The following is a 25,884-nucleotide window of genomic DNA, read 5'->3' as shown; positions in this document are numbered from 1 at the left end:
AAAATTAATTATTCCATGATAAATAGGTTGAACAGATCTCCATGTTTTTCACCGGTCACCTCTTTTGAGGCTTGCAAACCATGTCCTTTAATGAAGCTTTGGTTTAAATGTTGGGATTGTTTGGGTGTGTGATGTAAATTCTCAGCAGACATGAGTCAGAGAGATGAGACTTGCGTCTTAGATAATTGACGAACAACCCATTCATGAACAGCACAGGATAGTGCCTCTGCAGTTCAATACATTGTTGATCCTAAGTATAAAAATCAGCATTATTGTGTACCATAGTAAGACTCAGATGCTTTATAAAATGAGTCTTACCTTTGCTGCAGCACCCGCTCCACTTGCTTGTGCTCCTGGTGTTTGACTGGTGCCAGGGTTTGTAGGACTCGTGGGGCTTGTGGGACTTGTAGGTTTTTTCTACAAAGAGATACATGTTCATGGTCAGTCTTTGTTTTCTTGACTTTATCATGGGGGCACACATAGATGTTGCAAAGAAAATAAAACAATAATAATAACAAAGGAACATTAGGGCAATACATTCATTGAAAGGGCAAATAATATAAAAAAACATGTGTAGTCTAGTCTAGAAAATCACCAAGCGGCAACATATGCAGTGGTTTGAAAACATTATCACCAACTTGTGCTTGATGTAAAACACGTACTGGAAGCCTGTGATGATTTGAGATTATGTTTCAATACATGAACCTATCGTGACATTATAAAAGCAGTGGCTATCATATTTTTACCTTTTTAACTGAAGGCTCCGGGTAGAGGGTAACAGTAGCCAAGACATGCAGATGCCTCAGACAAAGCTTTGAGAGGCACAGAAACAGTATTTTGACATGAGCTGAGCTCTACATGTTGAACCCACAGTTAAATTCACACAACACTTTTGTGCACCTGAGACGCATGTAAAGTGTGCGTCTTGTTGTATGTATGTCAGATATAAGGGGTGTCTTCTGGGTACCTGTGGTTATGAGCTGTATCCTATGATGTCAAAGTAAACAATACCTATAGTATTGTTCTTTGTAGAACTACAGGACTCATTGGCTATTGTTCCATCGCCTCCTGATAGACAGTGCCGGCTGTCAACAAACCCAACATAACCAGTTCAACCAGCTCTAGTTATCCATGGTGAATATGTTATTTACACTGCAAGTGACTGGAGATGTGATTCCTAAAGAGGTGGTGAGTCCAGATTGGTTCATGCCAAAGAACACACTAGCCTGGAGACGACATTCTCTGAGGAAGGTGACATGCTGTAAGGTAGCGTAGAATTAGTGACGGGAAAGCACCATTATCAGAACTATTGATAATCAGATCGATAAGAACAAAGAGACATGGCCTGAAAGGATGTGAGTCTCAGGGTGTCCAGTTTATTTCATCAGCAGTCTCTTGACGTCTGATTGACCAACCTTGCTTAAAGGCTGCAGAGCACCAACTCTTAAACCAGAATCACTGGCTTGAAATGAACGGTTTGATGAACAAATAAGCATTACAATTCTGATTTACACTCTGCAGAGTGACCGACCTGTATTAAGATGCATCTGGAAGAAAGCAACTTACAGATCGTGAGCTAAAACACAAGGGTTTGCAGGGTAACCGGTCATTCTGCTTAAAATGCTATTTTTATTCACTGTCCAGAGTTCTGCTGTACACTTCACTGACCGCAGCAAAGGGACAACCGTTCATCACCCACCAAATTTTTCATCAGCATTTGTTTATTCTGCCTAGTAGTATTGTCTGAAAAAAAGTTTTGGTGAAAATGCTGGCTGGCAATTAACAGCTTTCAAGTGGAAAGCTAAGATTTAGGTGTACTGCTGTCAAATAGCAGAACACAGCACAAAAGTGTATTGATTGGCTATCTCGCGTGAAGTCTGACTACCAACGGAAGACATGGACTAGGTCGCCAAGGCTTCCTGGAAGCTGGTACCTTCTGTCTCTTTCACCGGAAGTAGTGTTCATGAAAACCACTGCATGGATGAAAAGAGAGGGGGGGATGCTTTGGACAATTGGCTATGTGACGTGGCTATTAGTTTATATATTTTCAACAGTTACTACTGGGTGAACATGAGATTCGGTGAGTCCGAGTGTATGTATTAGGACATGATCTAACTGTATGTCATTGCATCTTATATAGGCGGAATGCGACAGTAAGTAAATCAGAAACAACCTAGTTAGTAAAAATGAATATCACTCATGTATGGGATAGTCACAGTCCTTATTGCCGTGTCCATTCACTGCAGAAAGCAGGTACGGACCACGATGTGGAGTTTCAAAGTGTCCTTTTTATTGCAGAATTAAGTGCATCAAAAAATATAAATCAAGCAAGTGCCCAGCCTGACGCGTTTCGACCGCGTTACCAAATATATATATGAATGCGGACTTAACATGAGTGAGCAGAATCGCCATATTAGTATGCAAACTATATACATATCACATTTCATTGCACAAATACACATTCCATAATATCTATATTGCACTATATAGGCTCAAATTCCTATTATCATTATTGATTATGCCCTGAATGGTCTTGTACCCGGTATGCCTCTTTAGAAACAAACATGATTAAACCAATATGTGCACCGGTATCAACATGGTTAACAGACTTGTCATGAATCTACGCCATACTGGAATCCTTTATGGCAATGCCTGTGTCCAGATAGATTTAAAATATGTCAGTTTCCGGCACGCCTGATTACACCGATGAAGGCGACAGCCGAAACACGTCTGTTTTTGCAGTTCACGCAATAAACTCGTAGACTCATAGTGCTTTATTTCGTGTGCATTAGGCACGGATCTTTGGAGCAGTCATGGACTCTACTATTATACAAAATACATTGATGCACACACTCTGCAATTAAATACAATAGCAACTCCTTAAGATTTCAGCAGAAAAATGAGTAGGGCTCCTTCTCTTTTGTTTTCTTCATTTATTCTTATTTAGTTCTCCAATCCCCAACGCGTTTCGTCGCTTGGGTAGTCAAACCGTGCGACTTCCTCAGGGCTGGAAGTAATAAATAACCTCTATTGTAATACATACAACTTACAACGTAATAAGTCAATGTAAATTACAATCAGTTTCAAACGAGCCTCTTTGAAAACCTCATGCTTAAGGACATATAATATCATTTGTAATTTACTAATAAAGATAATTCAAAAGATATATATCTGAATTCAATTCATTAGATATGCATTAATTTTTATATAATTTATCTCTAAGTGGGCAATATCCTGCACATACAGCGCTATAAGTGTCAAAAGAAAAATTTAATTACGCACCCAATTCATGGTGAAAATCAATCTGATCGGTTCAATACACCCTACTACCACCATAGTGTGTCAGAGTAGGTCATCAGATAATAATAATTATAAAGTACCTCGTGTTTCCTTTGTCGATATATAGTCTAAAAGTAATGAACAGCGAATAATTCCAGGGTAAGTTTTGGGATACATGAGGCAAGGTATCACAATAGGTCGCTTTACTGGCTTAGTCAAAGGCAAATAACATGTTTCTGCCTAAATGAATGTTCAACAGGCTTTCGTCAGGACCAGAGTGGGGGTGCAAAGTCCCGGTGAAAAATTCGCCAAGTAATACCGTGGTGGAGAGAAACGAGTTTATTTACGAGGCATAGCCATTCGAAGCCTCAGGGATCCCGGGGGGGAAGGGGGTGTGAGCAATATGGCACACCGCCCTCGCTGCTCGGCACCCGTTCGGAACCTGGAGCGCCTCAAGCCACCGGGTCCAGAATGTGGCTTCGAATGGCTATGCCTCGTAAATAAACTTGTTTCTCTCCACCACGGTATTACTTGGCGGATTTTTCACTGTATATATTTTTCACACAGTAGCCCACGGTAGGGTGAACCTTAGCGCGTTCATACCACCGGGACTTTGCACCCCCACTCTGGTCCTGACGAAAGCCTGTTGAACATTCATTTAGGCAGAAACATGTTGACCGCCATGGAGTGAATCAGGTCTTTTATTTTTTGACCTCCACTCCTTTTTAATTCTTCCAATTAGCGAAATTATTAAATTTACTTTTTTGACTCAATTGGAAATTTTATATTCACTGTCACTTCACATGAACCCCGCTCCGCAGTAACCTGGCGTTGTAGCACACTGGGATGGCAGTGGAGCCCGATGATGAAGCATGTCACCAACCAGGTTGGTGAGTGAGGGCTTTATACATAACTTGTATTATCTTCATAGGTCTGCGTCTCTCTCAACAACATATTGGTTGGTTCCGAGCTCGTAGACCCATGCCTTTTTGATGAAAAGTGCCTTGCTCACATCACACTGACTTCGTTGTTTTGTATACACACATATATAAACATTGGCAAAGAGAATTCACAATGATAAAACATACTATATATAAAACAATACTAAACAGGACACCGCTAACAATGTTGACTGTACAAAAGAAACAATACACACAAAAACATGTACATTTCATCCATAGTATAATGTTAAAAAACCACCTGAAATACAATCTAAGTAAAGCATCCACATTTCACAATGGGCAAGACAACCTGATGGGCTGGGTGATCGCTGGTACATTATTTCAAAAAGCCTATGTGTAAAAAATGACGTAAAATTGAGAAAAGTGTTAATGGCTGCTTAGAAAGTGTATGTATAAAATGTAAAATGGTTCCTAAATTAGAAACTGCAATATCATGAAGTGTGGGTAAAGCCTGAGGTGATACGTTTAATTCAGTTAAGATCTTCATGAGATTTTTAATCATTACTCGACATCTGTGTTGCACATTAATTCCCCCCAGCTATCATTGTTATTTTATTAATTTTCACCGCTTTACTGATCTATTCATATGACTTCAGAATATCAAAATATTTTGTTTTATTTATTTATTTATTTAGAAAGCTTTGTATAGCGCGGACATGACCCAGATGGGTATCAGATTGCTTCACACTTTGGAAGGGTAGGAAATAATAAAGGGAAAAACCAGCGTCATTTAAGTATGCAATCAAGAACAATGAGAGCGGGGGTATCAAACAACATCACATTTAGCTAGTACAATAGTGTACTGGGAGAAGAACAAACATTATTTATATGAGTATAGCAGACGACTCTGGGCTTCACAGGTGTTAGCAGTAGCGGCTCGTGGAGGGAGTTCGGTGGGGCAGTGAGGCGGGGCGGGGGAGGGGCAGAGTGGGTAAATGTAAACACCGGAATATGGATGAACGGAGGTAAGTACACAGTCAAATAAATAAAACGAATTTCGTTGCGCGCGCTGCATCTCATTTTGCGATGCAGCGCGCGCAAAGGAATTCGTTTTATTTATTTAAATGTGTACTTACCTCCGTTCATCCATATTCCGGTGTTTATATTTCCCCACCCTGCCCCTCCCCCGCTCCGCTACACTGCCCCACCGAACTCCCTCCACGGACCGCTACTGGGTGTTAGTCCAATACAGTAAGTAATCAGGGGGCGGTGAGTAAAACAGACGAGCCATAGCCATTCATGGCAGGAACTTGCTCATTAGGATTATTTGTACTTCCTTTTTGAAAGAAGCCGCGGAGGAGATTCTGTGGACTTTCGGTGGGAGAGAGTTCCAGATCTTCGGGGAAGAGCCTGAGAAAGCTCTGTGACTCGTTCTCTTTATTGCTGAGTAACCCCTACTAAATCAGTGATGGTATCTTTGTCGTTTACAAGTAAGCAGTGAATCCCTTGCAGCCAGGGGAGCATTGGTAATGCACGCACTACCCTTGGATGACATCCTTGCCTATCCTGCCAGACCAGCAGCCGGCTCGCCACCTGTACACACCCACCTGCCTCAGGGCTGAGCGCCCAGGATCTCTACCACTGCCAATGGGAAAACGGGTTTTTCTGCATGCACTCTGAGGACACAGCTTGCTTTTAAAAACTGTTGTTCGTGCAGCATTTCAAAAATCATTTAAAGGTGTAATGTTGCTGGTTCATCAGCACAAATGTATCACAACTGAATCTCCACTCTGCGAAGCACCTGGAAAAACTGAGCAGTCTTCGAAAAGTTTGTGCACTGCATCAGCCTACTCCTGTGCCACCTGCATTGCTCATTTAAACCTTCCGAAAATATATTCAGTTGTGCCGAATACATTCACCACAATCTCTCAATTGTACTTCATATTGTGAAACTCATAAAAACCACTCCATTTCAAATATTCCTACTAAGGAAACTACAACTGTATATCCAGCAGGCAGCCTTCAAAACAGCACTGCAGTCACTTGTTCTCTTCCACCTTGACAGGGAAATTGCCTACTTTAAGGTCACCCAAAATTATACTCTGGCACCCATAAATGCCCTTCCTTAGGCAGCAGCTCACCTCCTCAAAGGGGCTAAAAGATTAGACCACAAACCCCAATTCTAAAAGAACTACATTTGTCGCCCTCAAAGCCACAATTGAATTAAAAAGAAGACAACCTTACACATATAAATCTACGTCTTGGCTTCATCAGTATTTGAAAGACACGCTACACAATGTAGGAGCGAGAATCCGAGAGGTAAACCCATCTTCCTAGTGGAGACTCTGAAAGCCACAAAGACAGACCCTGAAGCAGGGACGCGCCTTGTGATTTTGTTACAGTTTCTGGCCTGCTACACTGTTGTGGGAGGTTGTCTGAGACTGGACTCCATCCCCCAAAGACCTGTGCAGTTGGAGGAGGGGAAAATGGCACACAGCGCGCTGAAAAGCACAGAAGTATTCCTGCAGCATGCAACGCGCCTTGTGATTTTGTTACAGTTTCTGGCCTGCTACACTGTTGTGGGAGGTCGTATGGGGCTGAACTCCATCCCTCAGAGACCTGTGCAGTTGGAGGAGGGGAAAATCTAACACAGCCATGCTGAAAAGTCTTTCTGCGGCACAGAACGTGTGTGGGACGCGCTCGGTTGTGTGCCAGGGCGAACACCTGGCTAAGAGCGGGCCCATCTGTGCCCTTCAGAGACCAGAGGAGACTGGGCTGGGCCACAACCTCTTGGTCTGCTGATTTTTTACGAGTGAAATGTGCACTTTGTTCCAACCAGTCCAAGTGGAGTGGGTGGAAAAGGCTGGATATATCATGGGCAAGAGGAAATTGGGAGGGGGTTGAGTGTGGCGACACCCCCATGCCCACTTCATTTGATAAAATGCTACAGCAAGCCATGAATGCCATTAGCAATGAAACTGAACATACAGAAAGGAGGCTGTCTCTCACTGCCAAAGTGGGGTTGAGCCTTATTAGTAACTCCACTGCCCTCCTGCATTCTTTAGATCCTCTTCTACCTCTGACCAATCACTCCAGGCCTCTTTTGCCCATACTAAGGTTCCCTGTTCGGCTAAGAGTGTTGTTCGTCCGAGAGCCCACAACCCCGGATGGGGGCTAAACGCCTTAAGTATTCATCAAGGTTTAGCGCAAATAAAAGGGTGACCTGGCGTTCCCAGCCCCCAATCCCCCAGCGTCTGAAAGCGACCACAGTTAGGACCAAGATGGCCCGTCCAAAGTTGCCAGAGGAAGGTGAGACAGATAAGGAGGGACAGGTCAATGGAGACATAAGGTGCCTGACTGATGAGGTCTTGGCCAAGGTAGTTGAACAACTGTAGGTGGAGTGGTTGCCAATACTTATGCACTTGAATTCAAGAGACCGTGCTATATTAAATATCGAGAAGATAAGGGAAGCCCTGGAACTGGACAGTTGCCCCTTAGCCCCGACAGATATGGATGCCACAGGAAAGCCCGGGACTTCAGATGTGCAACCCTGATTTTGCGCTGGACTTTTCCCGCAGCCAATTGCCTACCTCCATTACAAGGCCCATACCTGGCACATCAAGCAAATGCTCAAACAGTGGGTCGACCCAAACCACTATCCTGAGTCAAGAAGCCATTGCCGCTGGCTTCTACAGAGGACAGGACAAGGTATGACCTTCCAATCTCCTGCGAGGGAGAGGACAAAGGGACAATGTTGGGGAAAATGAGGAGGAAAAGCAACCAGTCATAGGCCTGCCCCCTGCCTCCTGCCCATATGTACTATACCTCGCAGGGGATCTTGGTTTAAAAAACAGGTCAAAAGGAGACACACGAAGAACTACTCAATATGACTGTCAACTGGCTGGGACGATATAGAATCTTCTGACCCACACTGGCCACTAAGATACCATTGACAAGGAGGGTGAGTTGGATTGGTACTGGCATAGTGGACTGGCAGGGGGATGGCATCATTGCTAATTTTAGTTCTCTATATTTGGTCAATAGTTTGTTTTTTGTCCACATGAGAACACAGCTCGAATTCAGTAACATTGCCTTACTGCCCATGGGCTATTTTTATAAACCAAGCCCCCAGCTAGTGGGGACTCCTGCCTGGGCTCACAACCAGTCAAAGGGAGGGCTAACAGTGACCTCAGTAGCACTAAACAGTAGTATGAGGCCTCATCTCTACTTTGTGGAAACAATCAGTATTTATTCCTGTAGGAAAATAGGATCTGCTCTCATGGTCACCCCACTTTTTTCTGATGTCATTATGTTTTTGTGACTAGTCTGACTGGGATCCTACTAATCAGGACACCAGTCTCTGTGCTTCCTCCCTAAATTGGACATGGTGGGTACTTAGGTACACTCCAGACTGCCTACTAGTGTACCCTTGTAAGTCCCTAGTATATGGTACCAGGGTACCAATGTCATAGGTACACCAGGGGTCTCCCTTGGGCTGAATCAATCAATCAATCAAGGAATTTGTATCGCGCACTACTCACCCAGAAGGGTCTCAAGGCGCTTGGGGGAGGGGGTCTGCTACTGCTCGAACAGCCAGGTCTTGAGCTGTTTCCTGAAGGCGAGGTGGTCCTGGGTCAGCCGCAGGTGGACGGGCAGGGAGTTCCATGTCTTAGCCGCCAGGTAGGAGAAGGATCTTCCTCCGGCGGTGGCTCTCTGGATGCGAGGGACAACGGCGAGGGCGAGGTTCGCGGATCGTAGCTGTCGGGTGGGCGTGTAGAAGGTCAGGCGGTCGTTGAGGTACCTTGGGCCCAGGTCGTGGAGGGATTTGTGTGCGTGGGTGAGGAGTCTGAACGTGATCCTCTTGTTGACAGGGAGCCAGTGCAGGTCTCTCAGGTGGTTCGAGATGTGGCTGCGTCGGGGGGCGTCCAGGATGAGACGGGCGGAGGCGTTCTGGATACGCTGAAGTCTTTCCTGAAGCTTGGCTGTTGTACCGGCGTAGAGGGTGTTTCCGTAGTCTAGTCTGCTGGTGACGAGGGCCTGGGTGACAGTCTTCCTGGTCTCGGTCGGGATCCATCTGAAGATCTTGCGGAGCATGCGGAGGTTGTGGAAGCAAGATGAGGAGACGGCGTTGACTTGTCTGGTCATCGATACGGAGGAGTCCAGGATGACGCCCAAGTTGCGTGCGTGGTCCGTTGGCTTGGGTGCGGTGCCCAGGGCCGGGGGCCACCAGGAGTCGTCCCATGCGGAGGGCGACGGTCCCAGGATGAGGACTTCTGTCTTGTCCGTGTTCAACTTCAGGCGGCTGATGTTCATCCATTCGGCGACATCTTTCATCCCTTCGTGTAGGTCTGCTTTGGCTGTGTCGGGGTCTCTGGTGAGGGAGAGAATCAGCTGGGTGTCATCGGCGTAGGAAATGATGTTGAGGTTGTGTTGGCGTGCGATGGCAGCGAGGGGTTTCATGTAGATGTTGAAGAGAGTGGGGCTCTTGCGGGACGCCGCAGATGACTTCGGTGGCCTCAGAGCGGAACGGAGGGAGGCGTACTCTCTGTGTTCTGCCGGAGAGGTATGAGATGATCCATTCCAGAGCAATCCCCTGGATGCCGGTGTCATTGAGGCGTTGGACTAGGGTGCGGTGGCAGACAGTGTCAAATGCTGCGGAGAGGTCAAGGAGGATGAGTGCCGCTGTTTCACCTTTGTCGAGCAGGGCTCGGATGTCGTCGGTGGCTGCGATGAGGGTGGTCTTGGTGCTGTGGTTGGCTCTGAATCCGGATTGCGATGGGTCGAGGGATCCGTTCGTCTCGAGGAAGGCGGCCAGCTGCTTGTTGACGACCTTCTCGATGACTTTGGCAGGGAATGGAAGGAGCGAGATAGGGCGGAAGTTCTTGAGGTCGGTCGGGTCCGCAGTTGGTTTCTTCAGTAGTGCGCTGAGCTCGGCGTGCTTCCAGCTCTCCGGGAAGGTGGCTGTGTCGAAGGAGGCGTTGATGATGTCTCGGAGGTGGGGTGCGATGGTAGAGGCGGCCTTGTTGAAGACATGGTGGGGGCATGGGTCGGTCGGAGATCCGGAGTGGATGGTGTTCATCATGCGTGTCGTGTCTTCGAGGGTCACTTTGGTCCATGTCTGGAGGATAGCGGCGGGGGGCGTAGGTTCGGTCGATGGGTGCGGGGGTGGAGCGCCGAAACTGTTGTGGATGTCGGCGATCTTGCGGTGGAAGTACGAGGCGAGGGAGTCGCAGAGGTCCTGCGAGGGAGTGATGTAGTTGTTGCCGGTGCTGGGGTTGGAGAACTCCTTGACGATGTTGAAGAGCTCCTTGCTGTCATGGGCGTTCTTGTCCAGTCGTTCCTTCAAAGATTTCTTCTTGGTGGTGCGGATGAGCTGGTGATGTCTGTGGGTGGCGAGTTTGAGGGCGGTCATGTTGTCGGTGGTCTTGTCGAGGAGCCAGGCCTTCTCGAGGGTGCGGCAGGCCTTCTTGGAGTCCTTGAGTTCGTCGGTGAACCAGGGGGCCTTCTTGCTTCTGGGCCTGGTGAGTGGGTTCTTCAGTGGGGCGAGGCCGTTGGCACAGGAGGTCAGCCATTGCGTGAGGTCGAGGGCTGCTGTGTTAGGGTCCGTTGTCCTGACCGGTGGGTTCTGGCTGAGGGAGGTGGTGAGCTGGTCGACGGTGATCTTGCTCCAGTTTCTGTGGGGAACCTGCTTCGGGTGGTGGTGGACCGTGTTCTTCTTGAAGCTGAAGTGGACGCAGCTGTGGTCAGTCCAGTGGAGTCCGGTGCAGTGGCTGAAGGTGATGTGCTTGCTGGATGAGAAGAGGGGGTCGAGCGTGTGGCCGGCGTAGTGGGTGGGGGTGTTGACCAGTTGCTGGAGTCCGAGGTTGGCGAGGTTGTCCAGCAGGGTGGTCGTGTTGTGGTCGTTGTTGTTCTCCAGGTGGAAGTTGAGGTCTCCGAGGAGGATGTAGTCGGTGGAGGGGAGGGCGTGAGGGCTGATGAAGTCCGTGATGTCTTCGCAGAACTGTGCGCGTGGTCCCGGGGGTCTGTAGATGAGGGTGCCTCTGAGGGTCGTCTTGGGGTCGGTGTGGATCTGGAAGTGCAGGTATTCGGCGGTGTTGAATGCGTCGGTGGAGTCAGTCGAGATGCGAATGGTGCTTTTGTGAGCGATGGCGATGCCCCCTCCGGTCTGGTTGTTGCGATCCCTTCTGATGATCTTGTAGCCGTCCGGGATGGCTATGGCGATGTCGGGGGCTGAGGAGTCGTTCATCCAGGTTTCCGTGAGGAAGGCGACGTCTGGAGATGCGGTGTCGAGGAGGTTCCAGAGTTCCACGGCGTGTCTGTGGATGGAGCGGGTGTTGATCAGGATGCACTTGAGGTGGTTGCTGTTGTCCGTCTTGGTGGGCGTGGTGCTTGTTCGGAGGCAGGAGAAGTTGCAGGATCGGCAGACGAAGGGTCCATGGGTGCGTCGCGGGGACGCTTGGTAGCATCCGGGGGCTCGGGCGGTTTTGAGTGCGATGAGCGTTGCGAAGTCGTAGGTCCTGCGGGGGGGCTGGCGGGCACGGGGGCCAGGGGGTCTGGCGCTGGGCGCGGTCCAGGCGCGGACGGGCGCAGACGGGCTTACCTTTGGCGCACCTTCGGCGCTCAATCGGCGCTCCCGCTGCGCGCGTCCGCTGCGCGGTCGCTGGGGGGGCGTCATAAGTAAGGAGCCGGGAGGGAGGGTCCGCTGGGAGGCGGGAGGCTGGGTGGCCAATGGGCAGGGAGGAGAGGCGGGACTGCGGGGTCAGCGGCGGGAAACCAGGAAGGCGAGTGACCGGGGCAGCGGCGGCGGAGAGGAGGCGAGGAGAGTGGCCAGCAGCAGCAGGAGGAGAGCGGCGTGAAGCAGAGGTCAGCGCAGGTGAGGAGGGAGCGGTGTGAGCGGGATCGGCACCAGCAGGTAGGTGAGAGGCAGCAGCAGTTTGAGGTGAGCGACCGTCTGTGTGGGGCACAGGGGTCACACTGACCAGCCCGCCGCGGTCACCTTAAGTAAGGAGCCGGGAGGGAGGGTCCGCTGGGAGGCGGGAGGCTGGGTGGCCAATGGGCAGGGAGGAGAGTCGGGACTGCGGGGTCAGCGGCGGGAAACCAGGAAGGCGAGTGACCGGGGCAGCGGCGGCGGAGAAGAGGCGAGGAGAGTGGCCAGCAGCAGCAGGAGGAGAGCGGCGTGAAGCAGAGGTCAGCGCAGGTGAGGAGGGAGCGGCGTGAGCGGGATCGGCACCAGCAGGTAGGTGAGAGGCAGCAGCAGTTCGAGGTGAGCGACCGTCTGTGTGGGGCACTGAAGCATGTATTATGCCACTCATGAGAGACCACTCAAATTGTAAGTGCATCAGCCATAATCACATACAGAGTGGCCATGGGTCATTACGCGATGAGCATCTCGAAACTGGTTGTAACTAACCCTGTCATGTTTGGTTTCAAACATGTTGAAATCAAGTATTATTCCATGCACTGTAAAGCTCCTCTGGGAGGCCCTCAGTGCTCCCGGTACCAGTCTTCCAGAACCAGACAGCAAGCTAGGGCTGCTGCCGACCAGAGACAAGTTTCTGCCCTTCTGCTGCTAAGCCAAGCTTCAGCAGATGGAAGCAGAACAATAGATATTCTGTCAGAGGGCGGTGTGACCACCTCCAAGACAGGGTTTAGTGTATTGGGGCAGGGTAATGGTGTTTGCCAGCACCCCTGAGACTGCTTGAAGGGCACATTTGGTGCCCTCCTTGCATACTCCAGTTCCAACCAGTTCAGGGAGCCGTTAGCTTCCGCTCTGGGGCGAAACTCGACATAGGACATGGGAGTATCCTCCCCACTGTCCAGCCAGGGTCACTGAAGCATGTATTATGCCACTCATGAGAGACCACTCAAATTGTAAGTGCATCAGCCATAATCACATACAGAGTGGCCATGGGTCATTACGCGATGAGCATCTCGAAACTGGTTGTAACTAACCCTGTCATGTTTGGTTTCAAACATGTTGAAATCAAGTATTATTCCATGCACTGTAAAGCTCCTCTGGGAGGCCCTCAGTGCTCCCGGTACCAGTCTTCCAGAACCAGACAGCAAGCTAGGGCTGCTGCCGACCAGAGACAAGTTTCTGCCCTTCTGCTGCTAAGCCAAGCTTCAGCAGATGGAAGCAGAACAATAGATATTCTGTCAGAGGGCGGTGTGACCACCTCCAAGACAGGGTTTAGTGTATTGGGTCAGGGTAATGGTGTTTGCCAGCACCCCTGAGACTGCTTGAAGGGCACATTTGGTGCCCTCCGTGCATACTCCAGTTCCAACCAGTTCAGGGAGCCGTTAGCTTCCGCTCTGGGGCGAAACTCGACATAGGACATGGGAGTATCCCCCCCACTGTCCAGGCCCTCCTCTGGGAGGAACCCCTGAATCGCCCAACCCTTTCCTGAGGGTACTTAAGGGCTTACCTGTGGGTGGGTCCCTAGATTCGTCAGGAACAAGCTTCAGATCATATACCACTTCAACTTCGACCATCTGGGCACTCTGGACCTCGCTGGACTTCGTGTTGGGAACCGAGACTGCAACTGGGAAGACTTGTGCTGCTCCTGGTCTTGTCTTACTGCAAGTCTGCTGCTACATCTGTGTCCGTGCTCCATACAGGTTCATCACAAAACCTGTGGATATCCAAGACACCGAAGGATTCTCCCTTGGAGTGAAGGAGTCACTCCTCTGCATCTGCAGGCACCGCACCCAGCTGACCAGTCTGCTGATCCTGGGCTCCCACAGACTCTGAAAAGCTCAGCAACACAGGTGGTGGTTCTGCAACTCACTTGAAGCCTGGGCTGCCAGCTCACTAAGTTTGAGGCAGTATCCCATGTCAGAACTGCTAGAATGGAACCCCTGTGCACAGAGTTAACTTGCTGTTGCCAAAGCATGTTGACTCTTTCCCACAGAGATACCAGTGGGCTCCCCTGCTTGTTTTGGGCCTGCTCTGACTTACCTGCACATGGTGAGGCACTTGGACCTTGCTGGTTCCGACACTGTACCTCATTCGCTGACTACGTTGCTTGCCGCTGCCAAGGCTTGTTGGTGCCCCTGTCAGACACTGACGCTTTGGCTCTCGCCATCCGATGTGGGACAGCTCGTAAACAGTTCCTGGTCTTCTACAGCATTGCATGGTCCGCACAGCTGCGACTTCAAGAGCACTGTCAACCTCTCCTGCATCTCCGACATCGGTGGGAATTCGTCTTCCGTGCCTCCTGGTCACTCCTGAGTGGCATGGACTCTGTCCCCTTTGCTTGAAGGTACCTCTCATCCCCAATCCAACTTTAGGTTCCACCGGACACTTTAACCCTCTCCATTAGCGGCACCTTTTCCGAAGTCCTCCATTGTGGTCTACGGTGGTTTCCGACGTCACTTCACACCTATGCACCCGGCTTCCCTGGTGTAGGTATCCTAGTTCCTGGGGTATCTACGGGTGGAGTGACTCTCCAACCTTCCATCTTCCACGGGCTGTCTGCAGGATCCACTGAGAAGGGTCCTTCTTCTTTAAAATTACAACTGCTACTTACCCTTATACTTCCATTTAGAACGCAGTCGTCTTCCCACACGGCTTCCGTGGGGTTCCTAGTTACTCACCATGGGTGGTTCCTTGGGTCCCTGACTCTTCTATGTCTTCTGGGCCCATTCTTGACTTGAGTCGTGGTTCACATTCCACTATTTTAGTATATGGTTTGGTCTCCCCCTGGAGAGCCCTGTGTATTTGTGCTACTTATGAGCACTATATCCTAGGTAATGAGTGTATTGTGTTTGTTTCTCCGGGTAGGAGATAATACAATGTGTTAGTGAGTGTTTGTAATAAAAGACATATTTTTATAATGACACTTTGTGATTCTTTTTCACTTGACCTATACCATAAGATTAAGTACTGGTAAAACAATCTGCTTTACACTCCTTCTGGACTAAGCCTGAAGGCTGCTCTCCACAGCAACCCCTTAGAGAGCTTTTTACGGTTGTCTAAGACCTCTTAAATCACGTAAGGGTTGTCTGGAGTGGTGTAGGGTGCTACACTTACACAAGTGGACACCATATACCAAGTCAGCTTCTGACAATTCCCATTTTTAAAAAAGGGAATCGAGCGGACCCAGGGTGCTATCGACCAATCTCGTTGATAGATGTTAAAGTGAAAGAGTTGGGTCGGGTCTTACTCATCCAACTAATGGATTGGGCTGATAACACAGACATTTTATCTGAAATTCAATATGAATTTAGAGTGGGACGAGGTGCAGTAGAACAGAATTTGAATTTATATTTCCTAATTACTAAATCCACAGCTGCTAGGGGGGAGGGCATTCATCTGGCCTTCATTGACCTTAGCACAGCGTTTGACAGAGTGGTTAGATTGAAAATGTAGGCTGAGACGAGGGGCAGAGGGGTTGATGAGGCCCTCATAGCCTTTTTGCATGATTTGTACTTGGGGCTTGAAGTCTCCATTAGGTATGGACCACTGGGAGAATGCAAAACGCACTTTAAACTAGGTAGGGGGGTCCGGCATGGCTGCATATTGGTCCCCGGTGCTCTTTATTCTTTATATTAATTGCTTAGGGCAGTTTTTATTGAGAGATGCTTGTATAGAAGTACAGAAGGTGTGAACCAAATTGGTACCACCTTGTTGTGGGTAGATGTTTTTCTTTTAATTGCGCGCACAGCCAACGGTCTGCAGTTTTTACTAGATAGCTTTTCCAAATTGCCCTGGGATTAAAAATTAATTATTATAAATCATTCACGATGTCTCTTGGCCTGAAAAAAGTCAAAACTAGGTCACACTTCATTAAGGATCATTCACATTGGCAAGGTGGATACATTCTGTTATCTTGGCATTTTGCTAGATTGCAAAATGAATTAGGGCCCCTGATGAGTGCACACGTTCAATCATTTAAGAGGGTAGGCCATAGTATTGATGCTTTTTCCAGATGACTAGGCGATAGCCATAAAAAAAAAACTATCTTACATCTTTATAAAGTGAAGTGTGTCCCCACTGTATCATTTTGGGCGGAGATATGGGGTATAAGCCCTGCTCTTTGATACAAACAGCAGAAAATAATCTTTTTGTTTTTTAGGGTTACCCCAGAGTGTTCCCTCAGAGATTGTGCATGAGGAGTTGGGTTTGGTTTTATAGAGGAATTTATAAGAATATGCCCCATACTTTTGTGGTTAATAGGAATATTTGAGGGATTGTTTGGATTTGGACCATTGTTTAGAGATACCATGGCTGAGGTACATAAAGTCTACTCTGGGTGAGCTGGGCAAATCTCAACTGTATAGTGACCCTGGGTCGAATTCATATGCAGATGATTTTGCTTGGGCCAAAGGGGCCTTTGTGGCTCATAGGCAATGGGAAATGGACAAAGGCTCTCTGACCAAAGATATGTGCACTCACCATGCGATGGAGCCTTCCCCGAGCAAAACAGAACATAACCCTACGTTGGATATACCGGTTCTGCATAGAAGACTCCTAATGTATTTTCAACTAAATATGTTTCCACAACTTTTAGGAGGATGGAATAAGTCCTCTGACTTGTACATGCGACATGGTTGCTGCACAAGATACTTTGCATATTACTCTAATTTGTCGTAGGTGGGCGAGCCTATGTCATAAGTATATCCACCCCCTTCTTTTACATTTGACTTTTAAACAAGCCAAGCCAGCTTGACTATACCTGTAGCTTTTACAGAATTTTAAAATGTGTTTTTATATATCGCGGTTCTAAGCGTGGGTGTTTCATGTTCATTCATGAATTTCAACTGCTATACTTTGAAACATTTTTATGATACGGTTTATTTATTTTACTGTACTTTATGATTTGCTTTGTCAAATCGAATAAAGTTATTTGAACTTAACTGAACTGATACTGAAGCAGGCATTTTCCTGCTAAACCCCAAGAATCAACTGCAGTGTAACCTTAGACTAATCCTTAATCTGCTATCATTTCTAAAAGCCCTACAACTTTGCTTATTCAATTTGCAACCACCAAGTCGATAAGATACCTGCAATATTGCTACAGTACCTCTTCACTGCCAATAGTTATTATTGTTTGCTAAAGCACTCCTCACAAGTACTGTTACTTAATACATAAACAAACACGTGCTGATACCCCCAGCTCCTCCTAAAACCGTGTGCCTTCTACACTGATATCCCTGCGTATCCCTTTAAACACAATCCCCCCCCCTAAGGTTTCACCTCACTTTACCTTTGAAACCGCCCATAATAGAACCCCTCCTCCACAGATCCGCCACCTCCTCGTGCGTCTGCAGCACAGCTTTCAAATGACACATTCGTCAACTCAAGGATCTGTCGTGTCTGGAACCAACTACCTCGTCGCCACTGCGTGCATCAGGATCATTAAGTGCATGAAGTTATATTTAACTACAGTAATTGCCTTCTTTTGCTCCGTTCAGCACGGTCAATGAGCAGCAGAGGTTTTTTAAAATATCTTTCAGATAATTTCTGCACACCAGAGCAAACACACGGATTGAAAATACAGCTGGGTGTGAGTTAGTGGATCTCTGACTGGATCCCTGGATCATCACTCTGAGGTCTATGTGTGCAGTGCAGTGCATGCATCCAGAGCGTTTGTGATGCTACTCAGGGGTCGTTCTGAGCACGGATGGGCATGGATGGCCAGATGCAGGACATCCCTTACAGTGACCGGTTCATATTTCATTTCCTGGCACCATAAACGAATCCTCTCACATTCTAGATACAGGGAAACTTCCAGTCATATTGGGATAATCCTCCCCCTCAAGCATTTACATACATTAATGTAGTTCGAGAGTGCCACACCCCCTCTGGGCACGTGCAGACTGTAGATCGGCATTTATTGGAAAAACTAGTCTGTTAAGAGTGGGCGCCTTTCCATGCTCAGCCAGGTCTTGTTGAGGTGCTGCCAGGGGCAGGATGTCAGATGCTTCAGAGGCTGCTGGGGAGGGTGAAATGACATTGTATCTGCTTTTAATCCATGCAGGGAACCTCTTCTCGGGCTTGAATACAAGCATCACTATGGAATGTGAGAATATGGGTGCACGTTTTGATGAGTACCGGGTTCATATACCCCATGAACCGTGAATCCATATTAAAGAGGAGACACGGACCATAAGATGATCAGCTAAAGCTTTTGTGACCTGGACACACTATAATGTATGTTACCCCAGCCAAGATGCAAGAGGCCAGAACTGTGGTAACTCCTAACCCAGAAAGTGTCTCCTCCACAGTAGTGATATGACCTGTGGGTTTAAACCTCAAGCAGCATTTAACATTGACTCTCTGACGTGTCCTCCATTTATTTTAAAATACACATGAAGCAAGAAATGATCTGTAAAAAGGTTCAGGTTTCAATATGCGTCCTGACCTACATTAAGTACACGAATGACTAGTGCCTCGAATTACGTCCAGCGATATTGAAATTTGATTTTCTAACTGGCAGCATTTTTATCCTTTTCTCATTACAACATCACTCCTTTACAATATGTATGTTTTTGACAGCATTTGTGTCTTGTGCCGACCAACTATTTGTAAATATTTCCCCACCCAGCTATGAGCGACAAGCATATAATCAGGGGACAATGCCCTTGGTGATGGAGCAAGCTGCTGAAATGCCAGCACTCCTTTAGCAGCACTAAAAATGCTGCAGGTCCAGTTATCTCCATTTAATGGCGTTGAGGACACACACTGAAATTCTTTGTTGATGTTAAATCTGGTTTTGTCGTTTCAGCCCTGTAACTCCCAGGGAGTGGCCACGCGCTTAATATTACTCATCGCTGCAGAAGGTGATTAGCTGCTCTCAAATCCCCTTAATCTGCCCTTCTTCAATCATTCTGAAAAACTGAACATTGTTCATGCTGCTGGTAATCTGGAATAGGTTCCCACTTATCCATCTAGTTCACAGAGTTTATTATATGGTACCCTGTTTCCCGGGGATGTCAGCTAGTGTCCTGACTGCCCATCATGGCTTTCCCCCACTTGAGGACTCAACGGGAGGCAGGTCAATAGGATCTGAGCCAAATAAAATCGCAACAACCCCCTGCCCGCTATGTGGAGAAGCCACAGACGTTTGTGTGAATTCCTGGGCTGAACAGAGTTAACGGGGCCATTAGGCCACAGAGACAAACACTAACATATAGGTATACGGTACCTGCACTCCTTTACATGAGGACACATTGGCTCTTTGCTGTTTTTGTGTGGCACATCCCACTAGGTTTTACGTAGTAGTAGTGAGCCTTTCAGCCAAGGTGCAAACACATCTTGCAGTGGGAGGCGGTTTTATCACGGGCCATTCTCTGTGCAGAGTTCCAGGGTAAAACCTTTCACGCTCACTTGGCCATTTATATCAATGAGGTAATAAAAGATGCACCCACAGTTCAGTGCAATTGACATTTCCGCGAGACAATGGGTCTGTTTCTGTACCCCGCTGTGGCTTCGGCAGTCAGCGAGGCGCATACACCCTGTCTGTCCTTCCTATTACTCTTTGCACAAAGGCAATGTCCATTCAACTCCTAATCGCTGCCAGTGTTAAAATGGGCGAAACTGCTGTAGGCACCTGTTTAAGCAATTACATGCAGGTGTAAATGAGCAGTTACGCCATGATTACACCTCTCCTGCTAATCGTCTTTAAGGGGAAAATAGGACTCTGCACCTGAAACAAGCCTAGAGTGTGCAACCTACACATGTGCTAATTGCACCCTTTAACCATTAGCCTACAGGATCCTGGCTAGGTAAAACATGATGAGAGCCTTTGGGTCAACAAGCGCAACATTCTGATTTGTGCGCCTCGTATGTGAGCCAGCATGCACCGTGTGTGGGATTCTCCCTTGGGAACTCTCCAACTTGGTACTAGGAGCAAACTTGCATCCGTGAATTGCAGCTCCCACACAATCGGGCATCATCGGATGCACATCATTCATACCTGCATTTTCCTTTACAGTTATAACTGGGCGCACTGGCTTTTGGCATGCTTTGGAGTCTGCAGAGGTCTAAGCAGAAGAGGCTTTGAACTATGTGTTTGCACACTTCCAGTAGCCACTGGTGTAGAGACTCTAGTTCTGGAGTATCTTCTCAGATCTGATTACATGCTGGTGTCCTCTATTTGTGGGACAACCTGAGGAGTATCAGGGCAATGGAGCCCTCTCATCTACATCTTTGATTTATGGGATGTCCAGCCAGAACTCTGGGAGTTACAGAATGTTCCTCTTACTGCTAAATCAAAGGTACAACATGTGAGCTAACTGATGATGAAGGAAAGACTACCCTCAAAGATTTTCCCTCTAGCATCTACTGACTGCCGATTTTCACTGTACGGGTCGTATCGAGCGGATCTAGGGTCACACTGGGAAAGACCCTCAGTACCTCTGAAATTTCGTCTATCGCGCCTTCCTGTCTCTAAACCGGTTATTTCCGTGCAACTTCGCATATTTGTGTACTCAAAATATGGTTGCTGTATCTTTCCTTTCCTCAGTTTCCATAAGTCCATGTCATGGTGTCATGCATTACATCAATAAATGTCTGCTCATTACACACAGCTTCATTATGAAAGCTGAAAAGTATGTGGCAAATGAATCTCGGAGGGGGATTTTGTAGTCTGTTGCAGCTAATAAGGAGAGGAAGCCAGGATTACAAAACTAAAATGGGTTTACCAAGAGCACTTGAAGCTCCCATCCACTGGGTGTCAGGCACTGTTGAATGGACCACTTCATGTGGTGCATGAATCTGGCAAGCAAGTAGTACGCAATGGGTGTAAGGGACTCGCTGCACGGTAATAGGAGGGATTCTGCCGAGAAAGGTGTCCACACTTCTCTCCACATGAGATTGTCTGGCAGAAGACTAAGGCTGGTCCTTGTCTGGAGAAGCTGCAGGGTTACCCTAGGTACTATGTCAAGATCAGCCCTGAGAAGGTCTTGGTCCACCTGCATCTATTCCAGTAGGGGAGCGTGAAGTTTCCTGGTGCCCTCAAAAGTGCTGGTCAGCTCTGAAGGCAGAGATGCTTGTGAACATGTTACCTCGTGTACACTCTGTTGTGTTCCCCGAATCGCAGTTCTTGTGAGTTGTTATATAGGGATCAGTGCCTTCCATCAAATCTTCAAAGCGACAGCAAGGAGCTCACTTTTCTACTAAATCAGAGAACTAGACATGCGAGAGAGTGGGACAGAACGTCTATAGGGGGGTCCGCTTGGAGTCACCAGGCTCCAGTTTCCATCTTTGTCTAGAACAAAGAGACCAATAGAGAAGGAAAGGGGGTTTTCAGCCATAGCAGTCCAGTGAAAGCGCGCTGAAACCCAATCCCCCAAAGAGCTAGCCTTAGCTATAGTACATTATTAAAGGGAATATAGCAAGGACCATGGGGTGCAAAAGCAGGTGGATAAAGCTCTATATACTAGACAGACTTGAGTTAGTCCCTCCGTATAAGATGTACAAAAAGCACAGAGCTGTAAACACAGAAGAGGGGACTTACTGTCCATGCAGTGCCTTTAAGAAAAAATATAAAGAAGCCGTTATAAATTAATATAAAGTAAAAACTGCACCACAGCCAGTTTATGGGTACACCATAGGAGCTGTTTACATGTAGTCACAGTGTCTGCAGTCACACGGATCAAACCTTTATGTAGTTTCTAACGCATCCAAATGTTGAATCTATCACAGAAGATACTATCACAAGCTGTGTCTTCATGCGATTCAGATGACCAGCATATGTCACAAGGAAACAGCAAGCACTTCCTTACACATGATATGGGACTGCACAACGCGGAACACATTATGGGTGAGGGTATATGGGGAGCTGACTGAAGTTACTAGTGTCCAGAGTGCACTGTACCCGGTATTGACCTGCCCAATTATAAATGAGCCCAGTGCCACCTGGCGTGATGGTGCCGCTTAGTGCTATAGCCGGAGAATTGACAAGCGATAAGGAACCCTATCTGAATACCTGGGCATCGACTGGTGCCTGGCAATGGAAAACTGACCTATGAAGGAAGAGGCTGCCCTAGGTGGTGGGAAAGGATAGGGCTTCATGGACAGACTGATGACTGGTATTGCACCAGTCAGAGAAGGCGATACAACTGGGCGGAAGAGATGAAAAGAGAGAATGGATTACAATAAGTTACTGTATATGCTTTTCTATGCAGTTTGGTGACAAGACAAATTAAAGGCATGCTAAACCCTACACTGCAATGCATTGAATCACTTGGTTTGCAATAAATTATTTAAACAAACGTTTAAAGACCCATGTAGTAAACATCATTACCCCAAAACCAGTCCAATTGTTGAATTATAGTTGTTTTGCTGCTGGGAAATGCAGACCAGTACAAACTATTTTACCCTCTTCTAGATACATATCTATATGTCTCATTATTTTGTTTCTCATTAAAAATGCTTCTCACTTGCAAGGTCCTTCAACTGGAAACCAAAGACACACAATTGATGGACGGAATGCAGAACAAATCAAAACAATCACCCCCAGTCAAGAGATCTGGGTTAAATCCATCATTCTTTTGCTCACCATGTCACCTCAGTTTAGACCTGGCCATATGAAAATCAGTCTTGACCCTGTGCCTCATGGGAACAGTCCAGCCCGAACTGCCAAGCTAGGTCCTCCCTGGACCGGAAACAAGCATTATAGGACTTGTTTCGGGGTTTCACCCCTCATCAGCCAGGATAGCTTGATTCCAATGGCACAGTGAGCCCGGGACCCACGTCTGGGCATACCCGGCGCACTTAGGGCGAGGAAGCAAAAGACACACAATTGATGGACGGAATGCAGAACAAATCAAAACATTCACCCCCAGTCAAGAGATCTGGGTAAATCCATCATTCTTTTGCTCACCATGCCACCCCAGTTTAGACCTGACCACAAATCAGTCTTGACCCTGTGCCTCATGGGAACAATCCCGCTTGTTCAATCAGAATCAGCACTATTGGTTCCGGGGGTACGACTGATCGCATTTATTGTTATATTCCACAAAAAATGATATGTGTTGTTTTGATAAAAAATCACATATACATGGGAACATGTACCAGAGATGCAGAGACAGATTAGCTTCTCACAATACACACTTGATCCCTGCATACCGCGGAATGCATACGTTAAAAACCCACCAGTATTACACCTCAAACAGTAAAACAGCAATGAGGAACATTAGAAGAAACTTCACTAGAGAGTGAACATAATGTCTTATTATAAGAAACACTTGCCAGTGTCTTCGAATTCCCGAGAATTTGACAGAGAAGTCAAAGAAAGCTAACATTTCAGTATTTTGTCATCTGAATCATCTGCTATTTAAGCTGGATCTGGTGCACAGTGGATAAATACATCGACTGCAGAGATCTACGTTTGGCATGATGGTCCCAGCGGGTCCACTCAGTCTTTCATCCTTCCCAGGGCGATAAAACGAGTACCATATGGTTGGTTAACTATAAAATCTCTCATTCTAGCACCAAGATACCCTTCATTGTGGATGTGCACTTTAAAGTATATGTTATGAGTATCAACATTTTTGAAGTGCTGATTCACAGCTTAGGCCGATACGGGCACTGATCATCACCACAGGAAAGGGAAGAGAAAACAAATGAGACAAAATGCAGAATACACAAAGAGCAATGCTAGGGGATCAGGTTTTTCCTCATTCCATTCTGGAACATGTAAAGATGTTTTCTCCCACTGAAGTGCTGCAATGGGTGGTTTCTTGTTTGTGTTGCCAGCCTTTGAAAGCTTCTTGCTTTCTACAGATACACATTGAAATTGGAATCTTTCAGTATTGTGTACCTGTTTGTATTGAGCTGGTCTTGGCATACGCATTACAGTCAGGGGCGGCTCCTCCTTTATGGCAGAGGAGCGTCGCCCCAGCACTGGAACCAGCAGATGCATGTAAAATAAAATGATAATTAAGCAGTTAATAAAACTGCTTTATTATTATTTTATTTTACTCCGGAGCCGAGCCACAGCTGAGTTTTGAGGGCACGGCCAACAGGAGGCGTGGTGGGGTCAGGGCACCGCCACTGCGCATGTCAGTTTGGCTGGCCAAACCAACATGCGCACTTGGATATCTCCAGGCTGTTGCTTGGAGATATCTGCATTGCTCGGTAGCACAGGCTCCCAGTCCCTGCTGGAGCGTGGAACCAGCCCACTCCGACCAATCCCTATGCTTCTCTTATGCGGAGTAATAACAGCATGAGAGTAGCGTATGACTTGGCGCTAGGGACTCTGGGAGCCTGGGTGAGCATCATCGGAGCAGCAGACGCGGCGAGCTGGCGGATGTCAGGCTGCAGGTAAGTTTTGTTTTTCTTTATTTTTTACCCCCCCGCGCTGCCCCACAGATTTCCCCTGCTAGCTGCCGCCACTGGCTACATTTGCTAGAAGGCCAGTTCCAAAGTAAAATATTAGGAGTTGTGCAGATTTCATTAAATGACTCTAGAGCTGTTACAAGGATAGACAGTGGATGGATATATTGGTGTCTAAGACATGATAGCCTTTGGGGCTACCTCTGAGTATGTTTGTCGCTGGCATGCAACCGCCGGGTGATGCCAGACAACAAACTCAAACCCACCAGAATGTATTAAGTGGCCAAATGAGACATGTTTGGTACTTTGTGAAACAAATAAAATAAATGTGGGATCTATAAGGTGGAGACAGTTTGGGTGGCAGAGATCTTGTGAGCCCTATGGAGCAGCACCTGTGGATCAGGAATGACAACAAGCAGCTGGGGCTGTCTTCAGTGGAGTCAATGTATTTTCAATGGCATTGCATACCCTTAGAAAGGCTTCATCGGTGTAATGGTCACTCTAAAGACCGGTGAATACAATGAAGATGGCTGAACTTTACATGATATATCTAAGGGTACAGTCATCATCAACATGTGCAGTTACACAGCCTCATAAACCCATGTGCCAAGGGAAGAAAGGATTGAACTAGTCAAAGCAGAAATGTTTTCACAGATTTTCAGGCTCTGTGAATAGACACAACTGTGATAAGGAATTTTAGGGCCCAGGCAAATGGAAAGTGAAGGCGTTCCAGCCAGCACGCGCCTGGCTGGATAGCAGCAGCATCATCAAAAGATGGTTCCTAGTGGGCAGTAGGATCGTATTAGGAATATTAATGTTCAGTCAGCAATTTCAAAGAAGGTTTAACTCTTTGCTCAATGAGTCACACTGCCTGGTTGTTCTGTTCAACACATGCATGAAGATGGAGGCATTCATCTCAAACACTGCATCTCGACCTCAGCTTCTCCACACTCACAAGATCCGACCACTGCCACCCTACTCCGTGTTTACCTAATTTACTACTGCACCACCCTACCTGTTGGCCTCCTGAACTGTTCGTATAAATCAATAAACAAATACACAAATAAATAAAATTTAAATCCTTTTCCGCTTCTGTGACTGGCGAGCATCCTTAAATAATGTCTGGTTATGGTTGGCCACCCCTCATTGGCGTTGATAACAAGCTGGTTCGGGTCGTGGCTGTTTTATTTATCATAATTAGGGCTCTCCCGGTTTTATGGTATTTATTTTTTACCATTTCTGTCTGTATTTATCCATATTTATTTTTTATTAATTTTATCTGTATTTATCCATATTTATTTGGGGTTTTGTATAAAAATTTACCTGAAATTAGTATATTTCCACATTTATTTAACCTATAAATACACTCATGCTTGAATGTCTGCCAAGTTTCAGTGCTGTGAACACCCGCAGAGGATA

General features: G+C 47.1%; 1 protein-coding gene across 14 annotated transcripts in view; it reads right to left on the bottom strand.

Moving 5' to 3' along the window:
* The window catches only part of CAST (calpastatin), a 564,844-nt gene that overhangs the window by 422,242 nt on the left and 116,718 nt on the right, over positions 1-25,884 (bottom strand). For all 14 annotated transcript variants that reach the window (XM_085632507.1, XM_085632509.1, XM_085632510.1 and 11 more), the window contains exon 3: positions 319-417. In XM_085632507.1, coding sequence (XP_085488633.1) covers positions 319-417 — 99 coding nt within the window. The remainder of the gene's footprint in view (positions 1-318; positions 418-25,884) is intronic.

This window comes from Triturus cristatus, chromosome 2_1, assembly GCF_964204655.1.
Source record: "Triturus cristatus chromosome 2_1, aTriCri1.1, whole genome shotgun sequence".
NCBI classification, from domain to species: Eukaryota; Metazoa; Chordata; class Amphibia; order Caudata; family Salamandridae; genus Triturus; species Triturus cristatus.
This window is presented reverse-complemented; position numbering and strand designations above follow the sequence as displayed.